Genomic DNA, 20,658 nt, shown 5'->3' on the forward strand with positions numbered 1-20,658 from the left:
AGCGGGGCAAAGCTCGGGGCACCCAGGTAGGGGCCGCCACCGACAAGAAGCCCAGGAAGCAGCTCCCTTCAGAGGGCGCTCATTGGGCGACGTAGGCAAACAAGCTCCGGCCCCAGAAACGCAACCCAAAGGAGAACCCAAGTTCCCACAGCCTCGGCCGGGAAGGGAGGCTGGGTGCTCGCAGCCCGCCCCGGCGGGAGAAGAGACTCCTCCGGGCCTGGGAAGCACCCCTGCCAGGGTCCGCGAGGGCAAGCATGGCAAGCTGGAAGTCTCGGTCCCCGAAGGGCCAGGCGATCCGAGGCCGAGCTTGGCGTGGCCCGAGGCCGAGCTTGGCGTCCCCCGCACCACGCCTCGCCCTGCACGCTCCACTCCAGTGCAACCCAATAACACGTCCTCCGACCCCTAAGGGCCCGCGGGGCCGCCCTGCGCCCCTCAGAGAGGAGGGGGTCGCCGCAGGACTGGGATTCCAGGGGCCGGGGCCCCAGCATTTTCCGTCGCGTTCCGTGCACCCCCCCGCGGGACCGGGGACTGGGCCTCAGGGGGTAGGCAGCCTTTCCACGGAGTGTCTGCTCCCTCGCCCCAGCCACCGAGAACATCAAACAAAAGAACTTTTTGCAAACTTTCCGGACACTCTCAGGTTTCTTAAATCGGGACCCCATCTCCCCAGAACTAGCCTTCAACCGACTGGGAAAGCTAGCTAGCGTAGGGGGATGGTGTGTGGAGGAGGGGACCCCAAAGTTTCCAGGTTGTCCCTGGGTGTCGCCGAGCGCGCGGAGGGGGCGGGTTCCCTCGCGGCCCTCCTCCGGCTGCTCTGGCCACCCTTTTCCCTGGGTCCGTCTCGGGCCACGCAGCAAGAACCCTGCAAGGGCGAAGAAGTTGGGAGTGACTTCAGGGGCCTCTGCGGTTAGACAAAACTGCGATTCTCGCGCCCTCATCCCCGGGGACCTCGCGGCAACTCCGGCGAGCGGCGCTTTTCTGCGGCAAGGGAAGGCAAGGGGGAAAGGGGTGGAGGAGCGAGCGCATTTGTCCCAGTAGATTCCCGAGGACCGAGCGCCAAGTCGGGGGGGTGGGGGGAAGGGATCCCCCAGGCGGCGCTCCCCGATTCCCCGAGGGCGCTGCGGACTCTCCTCGGCTGCGAGCCCCAAAAACGGCTGGCGCTCCCCCCTCCGAGTCCACTCACCGACTCCGCCGACACGCAGGCCACCAAGCCCAAGGTGAGCAGGATCCAAGCGCGCCGCATATTCCCCGGGGACCGGCTGCTCTCAGCCGCCGCTTGCAACCTGGGCGAAACGAAGCCTATTGCCTAGCGCCCGGCGCAGCCGGTGCAAAGAGATCCGGGCCGGAGCAGCCGCAACGACCGCGGCTGGGGCTCCGGCACTGGGGCTGCCGGCTCGGGGGCGCTCGCTGGCTCCTCCTGCGCCTGCTCCCGCCGCCCGCGGCTGCGCCCCGGGAATGCGGCGCCTTCTCACTTGTTGGTTTCTGCACTCCCGAAGCCTAGTTGTTGCTCCGGGGAGGCTGCTCTCTCGAGCTCTTCTGGCTCTGCTGCTGTTTTACTCCTCCGCGGACTCCTTCCCGGTGTCGTGGTTCAGTTGCTGGTTTTGAGGAATAAATTAGATGGCTTGGAATGTAGCTGCAGCTGAAGTTTGGGGGCAGAGCGGTAAGGGCGCGCGGTCCGCGCGGCTTGAGCTCCCGGAGTATCTGGAGAGAAGCGCGTCCGAGCCGGGCTAGTGGCTCAGCGGCTGTGCCCCTCCTCCTCTCCCGCCACCGCCTCCCTCCCCCGGTCCTCCTCCTCCTCCTCCTCCTCCTCTTCTCCTCCCGCTCCCTCCCTCCCCCCCTCCCTTGCCTGCTTCTCCCAGCTCCTCCGGGCGTCTGGGGGAGAGGAGGCGGCAGTGTGACTCCCAGCTAAACCCGGGAGAAATTCCTACAGGATTACGCCCCGATTGGCAGCTTCGGGGACCAGTGGGCGCCGGTGGCTCCGCTCTGTGGCCGCTCTGGATCTGCTCGTCCGCAATCAGAGCTCCAGCGCTCCAAAGCTCCTTCATGTTTCCCCTCCCTCTCCGCTTTTCCTCTCCTTCATGCTCTTTTCTTCTCGGTTTTGTCCCTCCACTCTCACTTTTCTGGCGAGAGATCGGTGAAACAACGAGAGACATAATTTAGCTTTTCTGCCCATGAGAATTAGACCAGTAGAAAGAAACTGCTTTGAGAGTTGGAAAAACATACACAAACTTTACAGATGCCTTCAAGCATTGTGAACTGGTCATAAATCGCAACTTCATGAAAATTGTCTTTTAAAAGAGAAGACAATAAATGTAATAAATGTGCAGTAAGAGTATTTCCCACCCTCCCTAAACCCCCCCTTCAAAAAAAATAATAGAAGTTAAGAGTGAAGGAAGACCCCTATAAACCCAAAATACAACACTTTCAAAGCTCATAATTTCATTAAGGACTTAAATACCATTTCTACCTCACGCACAGTTTAAGCCCCTCAGTCATTGTATAGGCTCCATTTCAGCATAGGGATGTTAAAGTTCGGAAGCTACAAATATGGCAATTTGATGAAAAATTGGATAGAGACACTGAATAATAACAGATTTAAGAGAACTTCAAAGAAAAGAGAGATAAAGTAATTTCTAGTTTGAAGAAAAATAAGGAATATGTATTTCCTGAATAGATGTAATTGATCAGAAATCTTTTGTGATGGAAACTTTTTTCAGTTCGGTGTCTGTGGTATGTATACTGCAGAACATGGCAAATACCTATTCTCTTCCAGTTTCTAACACTATTTTTTCTCTCTGACTTATGGAGTAAATGAATTGTGGCACTATTCTGCTCCTAGAACACCCACTCCAGGAGACCAGGGACCTTTCTGTCATTTTCACCACTGTATTCTCATTCCTGGTATATAAAGACACAACAAATATTTATTAAGTAAGTTTTGATCTAAAACCCAGTCTATACTGCATATGAGTCGTGAACCTTTAAGATACACAGATGTAGATATGTAACTACTAGGCCATGATAATTTTTGAACTTAGAATAAAATACAGTCATACTCTGGGAATTAGAGTGTCTTCGTAACCTTTCACTGCAATAAACCTCAAAGAAAGAAATGAAGGAACCTGGCGAGTTACAGCGCAAAGTCAGAGGCATCCAGCTCTTTGGTGTTGGGTGCCATCCACCAAGCTCCCCACGGGCAAATCTAAGGCATTGACAGTCCAAGAGGTAATGTGGAGAAATAGAAAAGTGGGCAAAGGAGAAAAGGAAGGAGGGAAGGGAAGGGAAGGGGAGGGGAGGGGAGGGGAGGGGAGGGGAGGGGAGGGAAGGGAAGGGAAGGGAAGGGAAGGGAAGGGAAGGGAAGGGAAGGGAAGGGAAGGGAAGGGAAGGGAAGGGAAGGGAAGGGAGGGAATCAGGAGAACTGGAAGTTTTATCATCAGATGCTTCTGATTCCACAGAAACTGAGCTGGCACTGTGGGTCCATGTGTGTCTAGCTTGGTGTTTGGAAAGATGAACTACAGCCATAGTTTAAAGATGGATTCTTTGTGCCTTGAAGAATTTCATGAGATGGGGGAGAGAGGGCCTTCTGAAAGGAGTTTCCAAAGGAAAAAGCAATGTGAGGGAAATGCAAAGAGCCATAAAATGTTGCCTCTACCTCCAAAAGAGATCTAGCCTGCTTTTCAGGCTTTGGGCAAGGCCGCACCTCCCTTCTCCCCAATAGTTAACAAACATCAAATACATTAGAAAGCCAGTGAAAGGGGGAAATGCACTCATTCGCTGGCTTTCTGAGTTATTGCTGCTTATCGGGGCATCTGCCCAGAAAGAAGCATGGTGGTGGCGCTCTGATTCAGCTGGGGCAGACCGTGATAAAAATAAACTAGCACATGCATCCGTTCAAGGAGCATATATGTCCTTGCACCTGAAGATGTTCCCCCAAACTCTTGGTGTTGACGAGACTCCCAGTGACTTGCTTTTTTATAAATGATAACGCAACATTGAGAGTATGTGTAATAAGGGGATGGTACCATTGTGAGAGTCACACAGTATCAGGTATCTGATAACAAGTAAATATTCAAATCTTGTGTTCAAATACATTAACAGGTGTGACCAGAAGGATAATCTGGAGGTATAAAAGGCACTAATAGTAAAAGCAACTACACAAGAGCTGGGTATAAAAAAGTTGCCTATGCTGAGTGGGGGTGGGAGTGGGGGTAGGGGACAAGGGATGTCCGAGGGTGTTAAGAACCTCTCAACTTGGAAATGACCAAGGTCTGTGTCTTAGTCTGTTTGAGCTGCTATAAGGAAACTATCATAGACTGGCTTCTAAACAACAAAACTTTCTCACAGTTCTGAAGGCTGAGAAGTCCAAAATCAAGGTGCTGGCAAATTCGGTGAGAGCAGGCTTCCTGGTTCAGAGATGGCTCTCTTTCTGCTGTGTCCTCACATGGTGAGGGAGAGGGTGAGGGAGTTCTCTGGAGCCTCTTGGATTAGAGCACTTGTGCGCCATCCGTGAGGGCTGCACTCTAGTGACCTCGTCCCCTCCCAAAGGCCCCACCCCCAAATACCATCACTTTGGAGATTAGGATTTCAACCTCTGTATGGGGCTGGGGGAGGGCACCGGGAGGAGGATGTAGGGGCACGAACATTCTGTCTGCAGCAGCTTGTTTGTGTGTTTTGCTAACTGCAACTTCTTTTAACTGAATGGAATTCCGTGGGATTTTGTGGCGTATAAGCTAACACACGAAAGGCAGTAATTGATTAAAGCCAAAGCTCCTCCATAATGTATGTTTTCAGGTCCTCTGTTTGAGGGCTGTGCTTTAAGGGACGCAGCAAGTAAACTAGCAAAATCAATCACTCCCCAAATAGCTCACTGATTGCTGAAGGGATAAACAAGCCACCTCAAGAATCTAGGAGGAAAATATAGAAGATGAACAGAATATAGAGACAGAAATGCAGACATGTAAATAAAAGGGGGGCGGTGAATTAAAAGGAAGAGAACACATGAGAAAATAGAAATGAAAGGTACTAGAGACATATTTTTCACCTAACCTGATGCACTGGACCTTGTCATTAGGGTACCTAGTGATACCGCATTATCACCATGGACAAGCAGGGGCTGTGGTCCAAGGTGAGCTGTCATCGTAGGAAACCGCAAAGGGACAAAGATGCCACTTTGTTGTTTTTGGTTGTTCTTCACTTGCCATTCTCTGGAATGTAACCAGGGGTTTAGGCTAGAAATCTGTTTAGTAGAATCGGCCCTGACTAAATTCATTTGAAAGGTGATAGAACCTGAGAATAAGAGGAAATCCAGCCAGCCAACTATTAATTACCCATGCTAATAATGGCAAGTGAGCCGAGGCCCTGACAAAAATCTACAGGCCATCCAAAAAAATCTATTCTTAGCCTCAGTCTTTCCACTGTTCTCTTCATTCACCTCCATCATTCCTTTGCCAGGGGGGTTGGCTAATTTTTAAATTAAGAGTCATCCTCAAATCACAAGTCTGTGATTAAGGTCCACATCAAATTTCATCCTAAAATCAGAAATGGAAATTCTAAAGAAAACATTATTTATAGACTACATCGTTTGGGGGCATCACACATTTTACCTAAGAGCCATATTTGGATATATGAATTTAGCAAGGTTCCACAAGGGTATCTTCAAATTACTTGCATCGTGTTTGTATATATCCAGTTGAATGGGAAAATAGAATCCTGGCTGATTTAATGTAAAATGGTACTGCTCTTGTCACTGCTATCTGTAGACTATGACTTTGATGGCAGCTAGCCCTAATCGCACTCGCTGTTCTCAGACATCTATTCTTTCCCAGGCCCTGAAGGAGAGGCCTACAGACTGTATACTACATGGTCCCACACCCTCTTGATCAGCTTTGTAGACCAGGGCCGGGTGTGGGGGGAGGCAATTTATTAGTGGTCACAGGCCAATTAGATCCACCCTTCAGATCATTTCCGCCAAGGAGCTCAGAGTCGAACTCCATTGTACGTTGACCTGGAAGTCATCCAAAACTTCCAAGGGGTCCTCGTGTGATGAAATAGAAAAGGCCAATTGATGTACAGAGGAAATAATAAAGCAGGTAAACAGAAAGAAGTAGAAATAGAGGACACGTGATTCCAGAATAATGGAGGTTCCTGACTTTTTTTTCCCCCCTGTTCCTTTTCTAGTTCTTTTGAGACCTAAATCAAATTTGTTCCTTTAGGATCTGTGAGATATTTTAGTGTCCTTAAGGTAAATTATTAATTTTTCTTAGGTAGCATAAGAGGGCTTTTGTTCCCAGTCAACAAATGATCCCAGACAAAGAGATGAATATGAATCAGACTTTTGACTATCTTCACTCTGAACAGAATGAAGTCCTCACTGTTTAGTGCCGAATAAGGCATATGTAGGTAAAGAACAGTCTTAATGAAGACAAACTACTATAAAAATTATTTAGACTTGTGAGGGGAAAAAAACTTTTAAAGAAGATGTTTTAATTATTAAATTACCTTAGGGGAAATACGTTCCTTGTTCAGTAGAGCTAGGTATCTTAAAACCTCTAAAAGCAGAATAGAATACATTGATATTTCTCTGAATACAATGGTATTAATACCGGGATCACCTACAGGTTAATGCAGGAAATTATTTCACTGAACATTTTTCTAAAATATCTAGAGGGCAAAGTGCACAAATGTCCAGGTGCGAAAATGTTACTAAATTCTTTCAGGTAGTGAAATGTGAAACAGGTAAGATGGTCATGACTGGGTGAGCTGTTAAGTAACCCAATACATGAAGGAGACATAATGCATCCTCTTACACCTGCTGTTACGGGAGTCCGCACACTGCAGTGGAGAATAGCACAGGCTTTGTGGACAGACAGACTGGGGTTTGCTTCCCAGTTCCACCTCTCGCTGTGCTCTAAGAGGCCTTGACTGAATCTAAGCCTCAGTTTCCTCACCTGTAGATCGGAGATAATAGGGTGAATGTGGGGAGTCTATGAACTAATGAACGCGAACTATTTAGCGAGTTACTTTAGTGACCTCCATATAAATGCCAGTTGTCATTAGTTGCATTTCCTCTGCCTGGAATAACCTATCTACTCACCCAATTCTCTGCCTGGCTAATTCTTACTTGCCCCTTCAGTGACAGTTTTGAAGTGTCCTCACTAGCAAATATTTGCGTGCCTACTGTGTATCACACACCCCCTCCAGGTAGCCTTCCCTGAGTCTCCTAGACTGAATAACAGACCTTCAAGACGATTCTCACCTATGAATTATAAGCTAGGATAGAATATTTGCGTATTGGTAAAACTTGCTGGTAGAAACATGTTATGTTGTGGCTAAAAGTATTAACAAAAAAACTGAACAGCGTTAGGAGGACATAGGAAACAAAAGTACCCACCATTCTCTCTTTAAAAAACCATGTGCGCCATACCAAGTTTAAACCCAAATAAAAATCTAGGGAAAGAGTATAAAATTCCAGCATGGCAAGTTCCAAAATAAAAGTGAAGAGAATTGGATTGTGAAAACAAAAAACCATCCCTCTGAATTCAGATGGAAATAAGAAAAATGCTTCTGGGAAGGAAAATAATCCTATCTATCATGGAGTCAGAACTCAAAATGTCTACTTTCGCTCTTAGAGCTAACAGTAACGCCAGGATAAAGGATGGGACGTTCTCCGCAGAACTCATCCCAGTGTTGCACGACCAAACAGCTCTTGTGTCCCCCACCCCTGCTCAGCACAGGCACACTCCGACATGACCCATGTGAATGAATCATCCCCTTCCCGCCCTTCTCACATAACCCAAATGGATACACACACATCCACGACACACACGAGGGTTTTTTTTGTTTGTTTGTTTCGTTCTTATGTGTTTTACCACTGAACACTTTTTTCATCTTGTAGAAATTCCTCCGAGTCACTTGACTGAACTTCTATTCATTTTCTTAATGGCTGTGTATTTCCCTTTGGTGTGGGTATTTCATATTCCATCCAGCTGTTTCCCTGTAAAAGGCATTCTTTCTGTTTCCAGTTGTTTCCTACAAACAATCTTACAGGAAATACCTTTTATATATTTCCTTAATTAATGGTGATTTTCTTTCTGTGGGCTAGATTCCCAAGAGTAGGATTGTGGAGTTGGAGAATATAAATGTGTTTAATTTTATGAGATGTTGTTTGACAGTTTTACAACAACACAAAAAGTTCTCACACTCCCACCAGTGATGTTTGAGAGTATCCTTTTCTTTCCTCCGCGCCTCAGCCAGCAATCGGTGTTAGTTTTCCTTTTGGCCAGTTTGATAAGTATGAAGTGACAGCTCATTGCTAGTGTTATGTGCATTTCCTGCCTACTAGTGCTTTCGAGCATCTTTTCATGTGTTTGTTCTATTTGGAGTTGGTCTTCTGTGAACTGTCTGTTCACATCTTCTCATTTTTCTACATGATAATATGGCTTTTTTCGTAAAAGAGCTCTTATATGGTTGCTATTAATTTATCAGTCTACAACTGTGATATTAATGCATCTTACGTGTACTTTTATACATACTGCCATCTACTTCCAATTCTGTATGCTATCCATTGATCTGTGTGTCTATTCTCATGTCACACCATATTCATCTGATTACCTTGACAATGTAGGACCCTCTGGTATTTCCAATTTCGCTATTCTTCCTAACTACACACTGTTTGCTTTTGCTTTTCTTTCTTTTTTTTTTTTTTAAGATTTTATTTATTTATTTGACAGAGAGAGACAGCCAGCGAGAGAGGGAACACAAGCAGGGGGGATGGGAGAGGAAGAAGCAGGCTCTCAGCGGAGGAGCCTGATGTGGGGCTCGAACCCAGAATGCCGGGATCACGCCCTGAGCCGAAGGCAGATGCTTAACCACTGCACTACCCAGGCGCCCCTGCTTTTGCTTTTCTTTTTCATGTTTTTCTTGGGTATTTTGGGGTATCTTCTTATCCATATAAGTTTTAGGATATTTCAGACAAAATAAACCATTTTAGAATTCCAACTGAAATTCAACTAGGCTTGGGGCACCTGGGTGGCTCAGTTGGTTAAGCATCTATCTTTGGCTCTGATCACGATCCTGGTTTCCTGGGATCCAGCCCCACATCAGGCTCCCTGCTCAGTGGGGAGTCTGCTTCTCCCCCTGCTCATGCTCTCTCTTTCTCTCTCGCTTGCTTGCTCACTCTCTCTCAAACAAATAAATAAAATCTTTAAAAAAAATTCAACTAGGCATATATTTTGGTTTTGGAAAAATTCACATTTTTCATGACATTAAGGCCTCTCAAGCCAGAAAATGTTATATTCAACTTTGTTCAGATCGTTAACTATTAGTTAATAAGGTTTTATAGTTTCTTATAGATCCTGTGAACTTCTTTTTATAAATATTCCCATTATTTATGTATACTTTGTCACTATTATAAGTAGGATTTCCCCTGTTTTCACTTAGTAACTTTGGGCTAGAAGAAAACTATTTTATCTTTTAATATTTACTTCGCATGCTATAATCTTAAAGATTCTTTAATTAATCTAGTACATTTTTCCCCTGGAGTCTCTTGGCTTTCTAGGTGTACAATGATATCATCAGCAAAAAGTGTGGTTTTAATATCTTCTTGAATGCCTATTCCAGTTATTTAACAACAGAAGTGCTAGACAGGGTAATGGTGATAACAAGGTGTCTCGGCTCTAGCTTCCGATTTTAATGAAAACAATTTAGGGCCCTGTGTTTTATCATTTAGAATGACCGTTGTGGTTGGTTTGGGGGTAGTCTTCAGTAGAGCAAAAATTTTGTTACTTAATATGAGTTTTTATTAGAAATCGTTGTTGAATTTTATCAAAGCCTTTCCAAGATTTATTAAGATGATTCTATGTGTTTTATCCCCTATTGGTTGATGTACTAGATTGTGTTGATGTTCCCCAAGGGTGATTTTCTAATAGTGAGTCACTGCCAAGTTCCTCCCATAACACTTGCGTGATCTTAGTACAACCATTCTTGAGAATATTTGCTAGTATTTTGCTTAGGATTTTGTGCATCTTATTTGAAAGTGAGAATGACTCTGTAATTTTTCATCTCATTTTCTACTTGATCAGACAATGGCATTAAAGTTGGGCTGATGGCATAAAATGAATTGGGAGCTTTCTGGATTTCCTCTCTGGCCCAGACTAGTTTGAACAGCATTGAAAGAATCTGTTCTTTAGAGGCTAGATAGCACCGCTCCAGGAACCCATTTAATGTTGGTACCTGTTCAGGTGGTAGCTCTTTCACCACCATTTCTTCTGCCATAATTGAGTCTATTTAAGCTTTCTATTTCTTCTTGGGTCAATTCGTCATTTGTATCTCACTAGAAAGTCATTATTATCCTCGTTTTAAAATTTGTTGCCATATATTTGCTTCTGGAGGGATAAGCATTCTCTTATGACTCTTAAAATTTCTCCTGCTTTCTTTTCTCCTTCCTTACCTTGTCTCTGACAATTCTTTCTCATCCGGTTCTGGAGATTTACCTCTTTTGTTATCCGTCTTCTTTAGAGTACGTTTACATTTACTTATCCTTACTCCTTTCGTGTTTGTTTGCTTTCTCTTTTATGTTCATTCTCTTACTCCTTTCTTTTGTTTTAAAAATTTATTTCTTTTAGTTTCTTAAATGGAATTCTAAGTTCTTTTATTTTGTCTTTTTTTAAAAAGATTTTATTATTTCTTTGACAGAGAGAGAGAGCACAAGCAGGGGGAGCGGCAGGGAGAGGGAGAAGCAGGCTCCCCGTTGAGCAGGGATGTGGGGCTTGATCCCAGGAGCCTGGGATCATGACCTGAGCCTAAGGCAGATGCTTAACTGACTGAACCACCCAGGCGCCCCTTCCCCTTCCCTTTCCCCTTCCCCTTCCCCTTCCCCTTCCTTCTCCTTCTTCTTCTTCTTTAATAATAAATGCATTTGAGGCCATGCATTTTCCCCTTAGGTAATTTGTTCTTTCAGTTGAAGAGCTTTTAAGATTTTCTAGATGTCCTTAGAATTGAGGGGTTTTACCAGGATATACCTACATCCTTGTGATTTCTTATCAATGTACCTTTCAGTTTTCAGACTCAGGTCCTTCTACTCAAGTCAAAGTTTCCTTATTCGTTTCTTTAATTGCGGGTTTTTTTGTTTTGTTATGCAATGCTTTAAAACAGCTAGTTACCTCATATATCTTGTCCAATTTTATAGTTGTTTATGATAGGTGGGCAAACTCAGTAGCAATTACTCCATTCTGGCCAGAAGAAGAAGTGACATTACTTGATTTTTATAAGCTTTCATTTTGTTTTAATAAAAACTTTGAACTTTTTTTTGGTGCTGCAAAGCAAATTGAACCATCGGACCAACAGAGCTTTATTATTTAATGTTCCTCATTCTTTTTTTTCTTTCCAGAATTTCTAGTATTTACCTGTTACTCTTACTACTTGCTTGTTGTTATACGCAACTAATGAATCATTGAACACTACATCAAAAACTAATGATGTACTATACACTGGCTAATAGAACATAATAATAAAAAAATGCAATAAATAAATAAATATCCTAAATATATTCTCTAAATCTCTTACCTTTTCTGACATGATTTCCATCTTCTCATGTTTTTGCTTGCTCATGTTCATGAATTTCCACACCACTATTCCAGTCTTAACAGCAGTGAGCATTTCTCCTTTAGCTTACCTTCTGAATTTTTTATTGGGAAACCTTGTTTTATTATCAACTAATAGTATTTATTTGCAAATGCATTTGTGTTCTTTAAGTGTAATTTTTTAAAACTAATGTTTCCATCTGTTTCCTCTAGCAGTTTTATTTCCTTGGGTATATGGTCTAATAGTTTTTCCTCTCTCAGGCTGCTGGAGACCTACTGCTTCGATGGGGTGTTATATTGCTTTGTTGGCTGGTTTGGTCTCAGATCTCGCTGATCAGAGAATATCCTTATGATGGAGATCCACCGGTGGGGGAAGGCAATAGGGTTTTGCTCATGTGTCCCTGCAGAGATAGGCAGGTATGCTGTCATTTCTCTTGCCTCCCTGCCAGGCCACCTGGAGGAAGCCTCTTTTCCCTGGTCCTCCGCCTTAAGGGCAGGGAAGATTTACCTCTCCTTGGCCATTGCAGAAAAGATCAGAAAGAGTTAGCAACCGACATAGAGCAGACAGTGTCTTCTGCCCTACAGACATCCTGTGGCCCATTTTTCTTTTGGATTCTCCTTGGGGAATTGAGGGTACAAATGGGGGTGTGTGTTAAGGACTGGCACTTTTGTGGCCTCTCCTAAGGTATTTTTTATATTTTCTAACAGGAAATAAACTAGTGAAATTATGACAGAATGACTGGACGGGGCTGTGGCATCGGACCAACAGATCTTGGTTTTAAAGCCCATTTAAGTAAAAATAGAAAAGGTTTAAAGAGCAGGAGATATTTGCAAGGTGAACGTTTCAGGGAAAACATCATGCAAATCAAGGAATGTCTGTGTAACAGACTAGAAATTGTGGCTCTAGGAGTTTCCATCATTTGCCCAAATTGATCCAACTGTTAAGTTTTAGAGCCAGGATTCCCAGCCCAGTGTGTCTGGAAGTTTTAAAAGTCTTCTGGAATCTCTTCCATAAATTTGAGGGATTAATTATCTGTTAGCTTTCTAAAGGTTTAAGCAAAATCCATAAATATTTCACTGAGTTTCCAGCTTCATTTTTAATGTGTTTTTTAGTTTCCATATATGTAGGTTTTTAAATCTATCTTTTTATAATCTAGTGCCAATGACTTGTATTGTCATCAGAGAACATAATCTGGATATTTTTTCTGTCACTGCTATGTGTCTCAAGCCAAAGAGGACCTCAAAGTGAGCTCAGAACCTCCTTGCTGGTAATTTGTTATTTTCTTCTTGTACATATCCATCGTGGATGCTCTCCCGGAATATCAGGTGCAGCTGGAGTTACTGTACTTCAGGAAGAGGCATAAAGGACATTTGAAGGTTCTATAGAAAAACAACAAAAACGACCACAGAGTTAGAAGCTATCTGAGGAGAGACTAAATGAAATAGTAGGGTTCAGACAAGATAAAGGATAGCAGGAAAGTGACTGATGTTTATACAGTAATGAAAGTAATCCTGGAGAGAAGTCAGACTTGTTCATCAAATTCTAGATTTGGAACCAAAGGGCATGACTTAGTTCTTGCAGGAAATACTCTCAGGACAAATAAGAGAGATTAATCGTGAACTTTTAGAAATTTCTTTTTGTTTTTGCTATATTTTATCATAAAAAATTCGAAACATGCATAAAAGTAAAAACAATTACATACTGGAGATCTTTTTCCCAAATATGGCTTAGAATGAAAATATAAACAGATTCAAGAAGCATTTCCATAATACACAAATGATGACTGGACACTGGACTTTTAAAAGCTCTTAAGGATTTGGGGGATTCAAGTTTTGAGATGAGTATTTTAGAAGATGTGGATGATAAGAAACTTTGGGGTAGGGTGCCTAAGTTGACATGAGAAGGGAAGCACTGGGAATGGGGGTGGAAGGAGGGGGCACAAATGTCCCAGAGAAATGTTCTGACATGTGAGAGGGAAAAAACTTGCAGCAGTTGGGGATGAGACAGCCTCACAAAAACATGAGAAATTAGATCTCTGAATTGTGAATGTTAGTCATAATTCAATTTGCTTTGCAGCACCATAAAAAATTCAAAGTTTTTATTAAAACAAAATGAAAGCTTATAAAAATCAAGTAATGTCACTTCTTCTTCCAGCCAGAATGGAGTAATTGCTACTGAGTTTGCCCACCTATCATAAACAACTATAAAATTGGACAAACTGTATGAGGTAACTAGCTGTTTTAAAGCATTGCATAACAGGCAGTGCAGGATTGTGATTCCTGGGAGAAAGGAAGCAAACAAAGGGACACTCATGGCTACCCTAGCTTTCTGTTGGGGGGGAAATTTCTGGACCATGACTCAGGGAGGGAAAGCCCAAAGAGGAGACCTGCTCTGTTGAGGAGATGAGATGAGAGATGGGGCTGCAGAATGCTGAAATGTGTGAGCAGGGTACTAGAAAGGATTTAGCTACATAGAGGGTGACCTCAGAAGTCTGTGTAGATTCTTGGAGAGGGCTAGCAGCCTCGTAGAAGACAGCTAGTATGAAGCTAAAAGCAGAAGAAAGATACTAGACATCCTACAACGCTGGTAGATGTTGGAGTCCTGATCCAGCTAGAGTAGAGACGTCATTGCATTCAGTTAAAATCTGAGGAATACCTCATCTTCAGAGTAAGTTCTAGCCACTCCCTAGGACTAAGGATAAAATCAAAATGGAATCACTCTAACAGAGCACAAAATCAAGCCTGACAGGAAAATGAAGATCTACCAGTATTGTAATTGCCTGCCTGAACAAAGTTCAGCACCCTTTGTTGTTGTTTTTTTTCCCTCCTTCCTTCCTTCCTTCCTTCCTTCCTTCCTTCCTTCCTTCCTTCCTTCCTCCTTCTTCCTTCCTTCCTCCTTCTTCCTTCCTTCCCCTTCCTTCCTTCCTTCCTTCCTTCCTTCCTTCCTTCCTTCCTCCTTCTTCCTTCCTTCCTTCCCCTTCCTTCCTTCCTTCCTTCCTCCTTCTTCCTTCCTTCCCCTTCCTTCCTTCCTTCCTTCCTTCCTCCTTCTTCCTTCCTTCCCCTTCCTTCCTTCCTTCCTTCCTTCCTTCCTTCCTTCCTTCCTTCCTCCTTCTTCCTTCCTTCCCCTTCCTTCCTTCCTTCCTTCCTTCCTTCCTTCCTTCCTTCCTCCTTCTTCCTTCCTTCCCCTTCCTTCCTTCCTTCCTTCCTTCCTTCCTTCCTCCTTCTTCCTTCCTTCCCCTTCCTTCCTTCCTTCCTTCCTTCCTTCCTTCCTTCCTTCCTCCTTCTTCCTTCCTTCCCCTTCCTTCCTTCCTTCCTTCCTTCCTTCCTTCCTTCCTCCTTCTTCCTTCCTTCCTTCCTTCCTTCCTTCCTTCCTTCCTTCCTCCTTCTTCCTTCCTTCCCCTTCCTTCCTTCCTTCCTTCCTTCCTTCCTTCCTTCCTTCCCCTTCCTTCCTTCCTTCCTTCCTTCCTTCCTTCCTTCCTCCTTCCTTCCCCTTCCTTCCTTCCCTCCTTCCTTCCTTCCTTCCTTCCTTCCTTCCTTTTTCAAGTAGACTCTAGCATGAAGCCCAATGCAAGGTCAAATTCACGACCCAGAGATCAAGACATGAGCTGAGATCAAGAGCTGGATGCTCAATGGGACCAAGCCACCCAGGTGCCCCAATTCAGCACCCTTTGAAGGCAGGCAAAATAATCCAACCTCCCCACAACACATCACCCGTAATATCCAGAATGCCATTGATTATTACTAAACATGCAAAGAAATAGAAAAATGTGACCAATTATAAGGAAAAAAAGAAGGTAGTCAATAAAAATAGACTCTGAGGTGACCAAGATGTTAGATTTAGCCAATAAGGACTTTAAAATAGCAATTACACATATTTCAAGGACTGGAAGGGAAAGACAGACAAAAAGAATAAACAAATAAGAATATTAGCACATGAATGGAAATTATAAGAAAGAGTCATGAAAATCCTAGAACTGAAAAGTAAAACATCAGGGGGAAAAAATCAAGTAAAAATGACCAGTGCCTCAGTAACTTGTGGGACAGTATCAAGTGGTCTAACGTACATGTATTAGTGCCCCAAAAGAGAAGAAAAGGAGAAGAGAGGAGGCTGGATGGGAGAAGAGAGGAAGCAATGGAGAAGGAGAAAAAGAGAGAGACTGAGAGAGAAAAGCGAGGGGTGTAGAAAATAATATCTGAAGATATTGGCTGAAATTTTCCCAATTTGGATACAAGAAGCTCAACAAATAGTGTGTGGGATGAATACAAAGAAAACCACACCTAGACTCATTATTGTCAAGTTGATGGAAAACACAGATAAAGAGAAAATCTTTAAAAAGTCAAAAATAAAAGACACATTAGACACAAAGAATTATAGGAATGTCAGATGACTTCTTTACTGCAACTTGGTGGGCGGAAGACAGTGGGAGATTATTTTGAATGTGCTAGATGGGGCAAAAGACTACTGTCAACCCAGAATTCAATATCTAGTAAAACTGTCTTTGAAAAATGAGAATGAAATAGACATTTTCAGACAAGCAAAGGCTGACAGAATTCATTGCCAGCAGAAATGCACTATAAGAAATACTAAAAGACATTGTACAGGTTGAAGGGAAATGGTACCAAATGGAAACTAAATCAATAGGCAGGAATGCAGAACACCAGGAATGGTAAATAAATGTGTCATATTAAAAATTGTTTTCTTTCTTTTCTTTGTTTCTTTAAAAGACACTTGATTGTTTAAAGCAAAAGTAATTATACTTTTAGTTTGGAATTTATAATGTATATGTAAATAAAACCCAAGGCAGCCGTAGCAAAAAGAATGGAGAAGGGACAGTAAGTGGAATTATACTTAAGGTTCTTACATTTTATATGAAGAGGTACAAAATTAATTCAAATTAGAAATTGATAAGGTAAGGTTGCATACTGTGATCTGAGGGTGGCCGGCTCTTCTGGTGTGCCTGGGACTGATGTGTTTCCTGGGATGGTTAGTCATCCTATTTCATATGTGTGGCAGATAAAATAAAATTGGCAAGATCGTAGACTTAAACTCAATTACGACAATACTGACATTAAATTCGAATGGACTACACACACCAATTAAAAGCAGGAACCAGTCTGGATTAAAAAAGTAAGGCTGAACTATGGGCACTTTATAGGAAATGCACTTTTATATATAAAACCTCAAATAGGTTATAAGTAGGAAAAATAGAATAAATATACCTGGTAAACAGTAAGCCTAAGAAACAAAGTGGACTTCAGACATTGTTACAAAAGACTGAAAAAGACACCTCCTAATGTTAAAGTGTCAATTCCTTTGAATTGTAATGCGTAAATACATGGGAACTAGTAAGAGATCTCCAAAAGACACAAAGCAAAAACTGACAGAACTTACGGGAGACAATCATACCTGGATAGTTTAACACCCCTTTCTCAGTAATTGAAAATCAGTAAGGAAATAGAGGATGTAGACAAAACGACCAGTCAGCTTGCCCTTATTGGCATTTGCAGAGCACTATACCCACCACTGCAGAATCTGTGTTCTTTTCAGGTGCACATGGGACATTGCCAAGGTACACCGTACACCACCAAGGGACACCACACACTAGGTCATAAAAGAACTTCCTGTAAATTGCAGATTTAAATCTTAGAGAATATGTTTTCTGTCTACAGCAGAAATGAACTAAAAACTAATAACAAATTAGAAAATAATAATAATAATAAGATACTTAGAAAAGACCTAGACATCTGGAAATTAAATAACATGCTTTTAAATAATCGGTGGATCAGAGAAGAAATCACAAGGTATTTTATAAAGATTTTTAATTGAATTAAAATCAAAATAATGTGTTAAGTGAAATATATGAAATATATATTTCATATATATGTGTATATATATATTTCATATATATGTGTATATATATATTTCATATATATATTCAATATTCAATATATGTATCCAAATATATATTCTCTCTATATATATATGAACTATAACTAAATTAGTATTTGGAGAGAGATGTCTGGCTTTAAATGATTACATTAGAAACAAAGGCTTAAAACCAAGTCCCTAAATTTCTAACCTAAAAAGGTATAAAATGGGGGTGCCTGGATGGCTCAGTCAGTTAAGTGTCTGCCTTCTGCTCAGGTCATGATCCCAGCATCCTGGGATCCAGACTTTCATCGGACTCCCTGCTCAGTGGGGGAGTCTGCTTCTCCCTCCCCATCTCCCTCTACCCCTCCCCCTGCTCATGCGGGCATGCTCTCTCTCTCAAATAAATTTAAAAAAAATCTTTTTTTTTTTTAAAGATTTTATTTATTTATTTGACATAGAGACAGCCAGCGAGAGAGGGAATACAAGCAGGGGGAGTGGGAGAGGAAGAAGCAGGCTCCCAGTGGAGGAGCCTGATGCGGGGCTCGATCCCAGAATGCTGGGATCACGCCCTGGGCCGAAGGCAGACGCTTAACGACTGCGCTACCCAGGTGCCCCCCAAAAAAATCTTTTTTAAAAAAGTATAAAAGGTAAGGAAAATAAACTCAAATAGGTAGAGAGAAAGAAATAGTAAAGTCAAGATTAATAATGTAGAAAATAGACAAACAGTAGAGAAAACTAACAAAGCAAAAAGTCAGTTCTTTGAAAAGATTAACAAAAGTATTAACCCCCTAGCAAGATTAAGAAAAAAAAAAGTAGCCCCGTGGGAGAAATTGAAAAACTCAAAGAGCTGTGCATGTTGTTGGTGCTAATTAGGGTGAAGTCTGCACTGGTGTTTTGTTGGATATAGAGATAAAGCCTAGGAAGTCATTTTTCTAGGCTCACTACTGATTTTTGAGAAAAACATTTAAAGTGTTTTCTCTTTTGCCCATTTCTCCAACTGGAAGTCAAAAATGAAACACTAAGAAGAGACAAAAGGGGGGGAGGTAGGTAAAAATACTGTTAAGTTAAATAGGATCTACGGATTGAAACTTGTAAGATATTTTGTAATCTTTGAAATATTATAAAAGCACAAATGAAACCAATTATGAAATCACTAGTTCGATTTTTATTTATTCTCTTTTGGGGGCTTAGTGAGACCTCATATATACAAAATCCGGTTAATCATACTCCTTGGTTCACAAATGCTATCATCCTTGGTCTGAGGGTAGCAATCTTTTCTTTCATTCTTTCACTTATGTTTTAATTTGTTTTTGTTAGGTTATTTAACAAAAACCTATGAATCTGCCATCCGATCTAAGAACACCTATCCCCAAAATTAAACTTATTGATGTGTTATTAACCTCAACTCCAGAAACATCCAGTATCCTCAATTTTGTCTTTATTACTTTCATATATGCATAAACAATATGTTTAGTTTGCTTATTTTATATCTTGGACATGTGATTTCTCAGTATTATGTTACTAAAATTCATCCATATTGGGGGTATAGTTCACTCATTCTATTGGATAAATATGCCACAGAATAATTTCTCTATTCTGCTAGTGTAAACATCTGGGTTGGGTTTTTTTTGTTTGGTTGGGTTTTTTTCTTGGTACTCTTAAAAATAAGAATGTTTGGTACACAAGTATTTATGCCTGGGAATAGAATTATCAGGTCATGAGATATGACTTTACAAGATAATGCCAAATTATTTTCCCAAATGGATGTAGCAATTTATACTCCTACCTGAAATGTACAAGTGATTCTGTTGACTCACATCTTTTCCAATATTTGGTATTGTCTTATTTCTTAATTTTTGTTGATTAAATGGGTATAAAATGTTACTTCCTAGTCTTGATTTGCATTTCCCTTCTTACTAATAAGCTTGATCATCTATCTCTTCAAATATTTTTTGGCTATGTATGTTACCTCTTCCATGAAATGCCTCTTCATTTCTTTTGCCTATTATTTTATTGGATTGTCTTTTTCTTATTAACTTGAAAGAGTTCTAGTTATATGTGCTAATAACAATATTCTCTGTTGTGTGTAACAATAACAAATACCCTCTCTCCCTGATGTGGGATTTTAATTTTGAAGTTTCTTTTGATGAGCAGAAGTTCTTCGTTTTAACGTAGTTGAATTTCTCATTAAGGAGGGCACACGATATGATGAGCACTGGGTGTTACATGCAGCTGATGAATTATTGAACACTACATCTGAAATTAATGATGTACTACATGTTGGTTAATTGAATTTAAATTTAAAAAAAATACCAAAAAAATTTGTATTGTTTAAAAGATCCATGGTCAGAAAGATATTCACCTACAGAGCTCTGAAAGTTTTAAAGTTTTGCATTTGACATATAAACTTTAATCCACATAAAATTGATTTTTGTGTTGGTTTGAGGTAGGGATCCAATTTCTTTTTCTTTTTTTCCCTTTATAGATAATTGTATCTGTCTTTACTGTCTTCAGGCAGGAAGAGTGACAGAGAAGCCCAGGAAGAAAATCTCTGAGCATGTATTTTTCTCACTGGAGTCAGAGGAGAAGGCCACACCCCCCATTTGTGAGAACACAAATCTAATGTACTGCTTCGAGATTTATCATCAGATTGAAGAAATGGGAAGAACCTTCAGAGTTATATAACCCATCACTCAGCGTCCAGAGATGTTTCAACTAAACCACTCAGGACAAATAAATATCTGACTCATTTTAAGATATCTCTGGGAAAAGATTTCTCATTCCTACTCTCAACTGTTTTTGTTAGAAAGTTTCCCTCTCCCTAGTCATAGACTCATGCTCATTTCCTTTATATTGACCCCTACTAGGAAATAATGTATTGTAATAATAATTTGCACGTGGAGCACAATTCTCTCCAAAGATCATAAACTCAAATTACTTTAAATTAGTGTTGCAGATCAAGGTTTTGAATCTGAGTCTGTAAAATGTTTTACCAGCCTGTAAAACATTTGCCTATCTTTTGTCATAGCCCTGATGTGGTAATGCCAGGGGTCATTAAGAGCATAGAGTATATTGATGGTTCTCTTTCTCAGTTGAAAAATTACTGCATTAATTTAATTTTATTTAAGTTTAACCCAATCTATTTTTAGCTCTCATGATCCTAGGGGAGGGAATAAATACATGGATGAAGTTAGGAATTGTGATCGCTTT

General features: G+C 41.6%; 1 protein-coding gene and 1 long non-coding RNA gene across 2 annotated transcripts in view; both read right to left on the reverse strand.

Moving 5' to 3' along the window:
• SDC2 (syndecan 2) overlaps window positions 1-1,736 on the reverse strand; it is a 100,997-nt gene extending 99,261 nt beyond the window's left edge. Inside the window, exon 1 of the mRNA XM_045805905.2 lies at window positions 1,181-1,736. Within this exon, the coding sequence (XP_045661861.1) occupies window positions 1,181-1,240 (60 nt within the window). The 5' untranslated portion in view covers window positions 1,241-1,736. The remainder of the gene's footprint in view (window positions 1-1,180) is intronic.
• Window positions 1,737-12,671: 10,935 nt separating this feature from the next.
• LOC148109450 (uncharacterized) overlaps window positions 12,672-20,658 on the reverse strand; it is a 47,346-nt gene continuing 39,359 nt past the window's right edge. The window contains exon 3 of the long non-coding RNA XR_015725640.1: window positions 12,672-12,956. This is a non-coding gene — a long non-coding RNA (uncharacterized LOC148109450). The remainder of the gene's footprint in view (window positions 12,957-20,658) is intronic.

Source organism: Ursus americanus, chromosome 9 (genome assembly GCF_024610735.1).
Source record: "Ursus americanus isolate L20-20 chromosome 9, mUrsAme1.1.p, whole genome shotgun sequence".
Classification (NCBI taxonomy): domain Eukaryota; kingdom Metazoa; phylum Chordata; class Mammalia; order Carnivora; family Ursidae; genus Ursus; species Ursus americanus.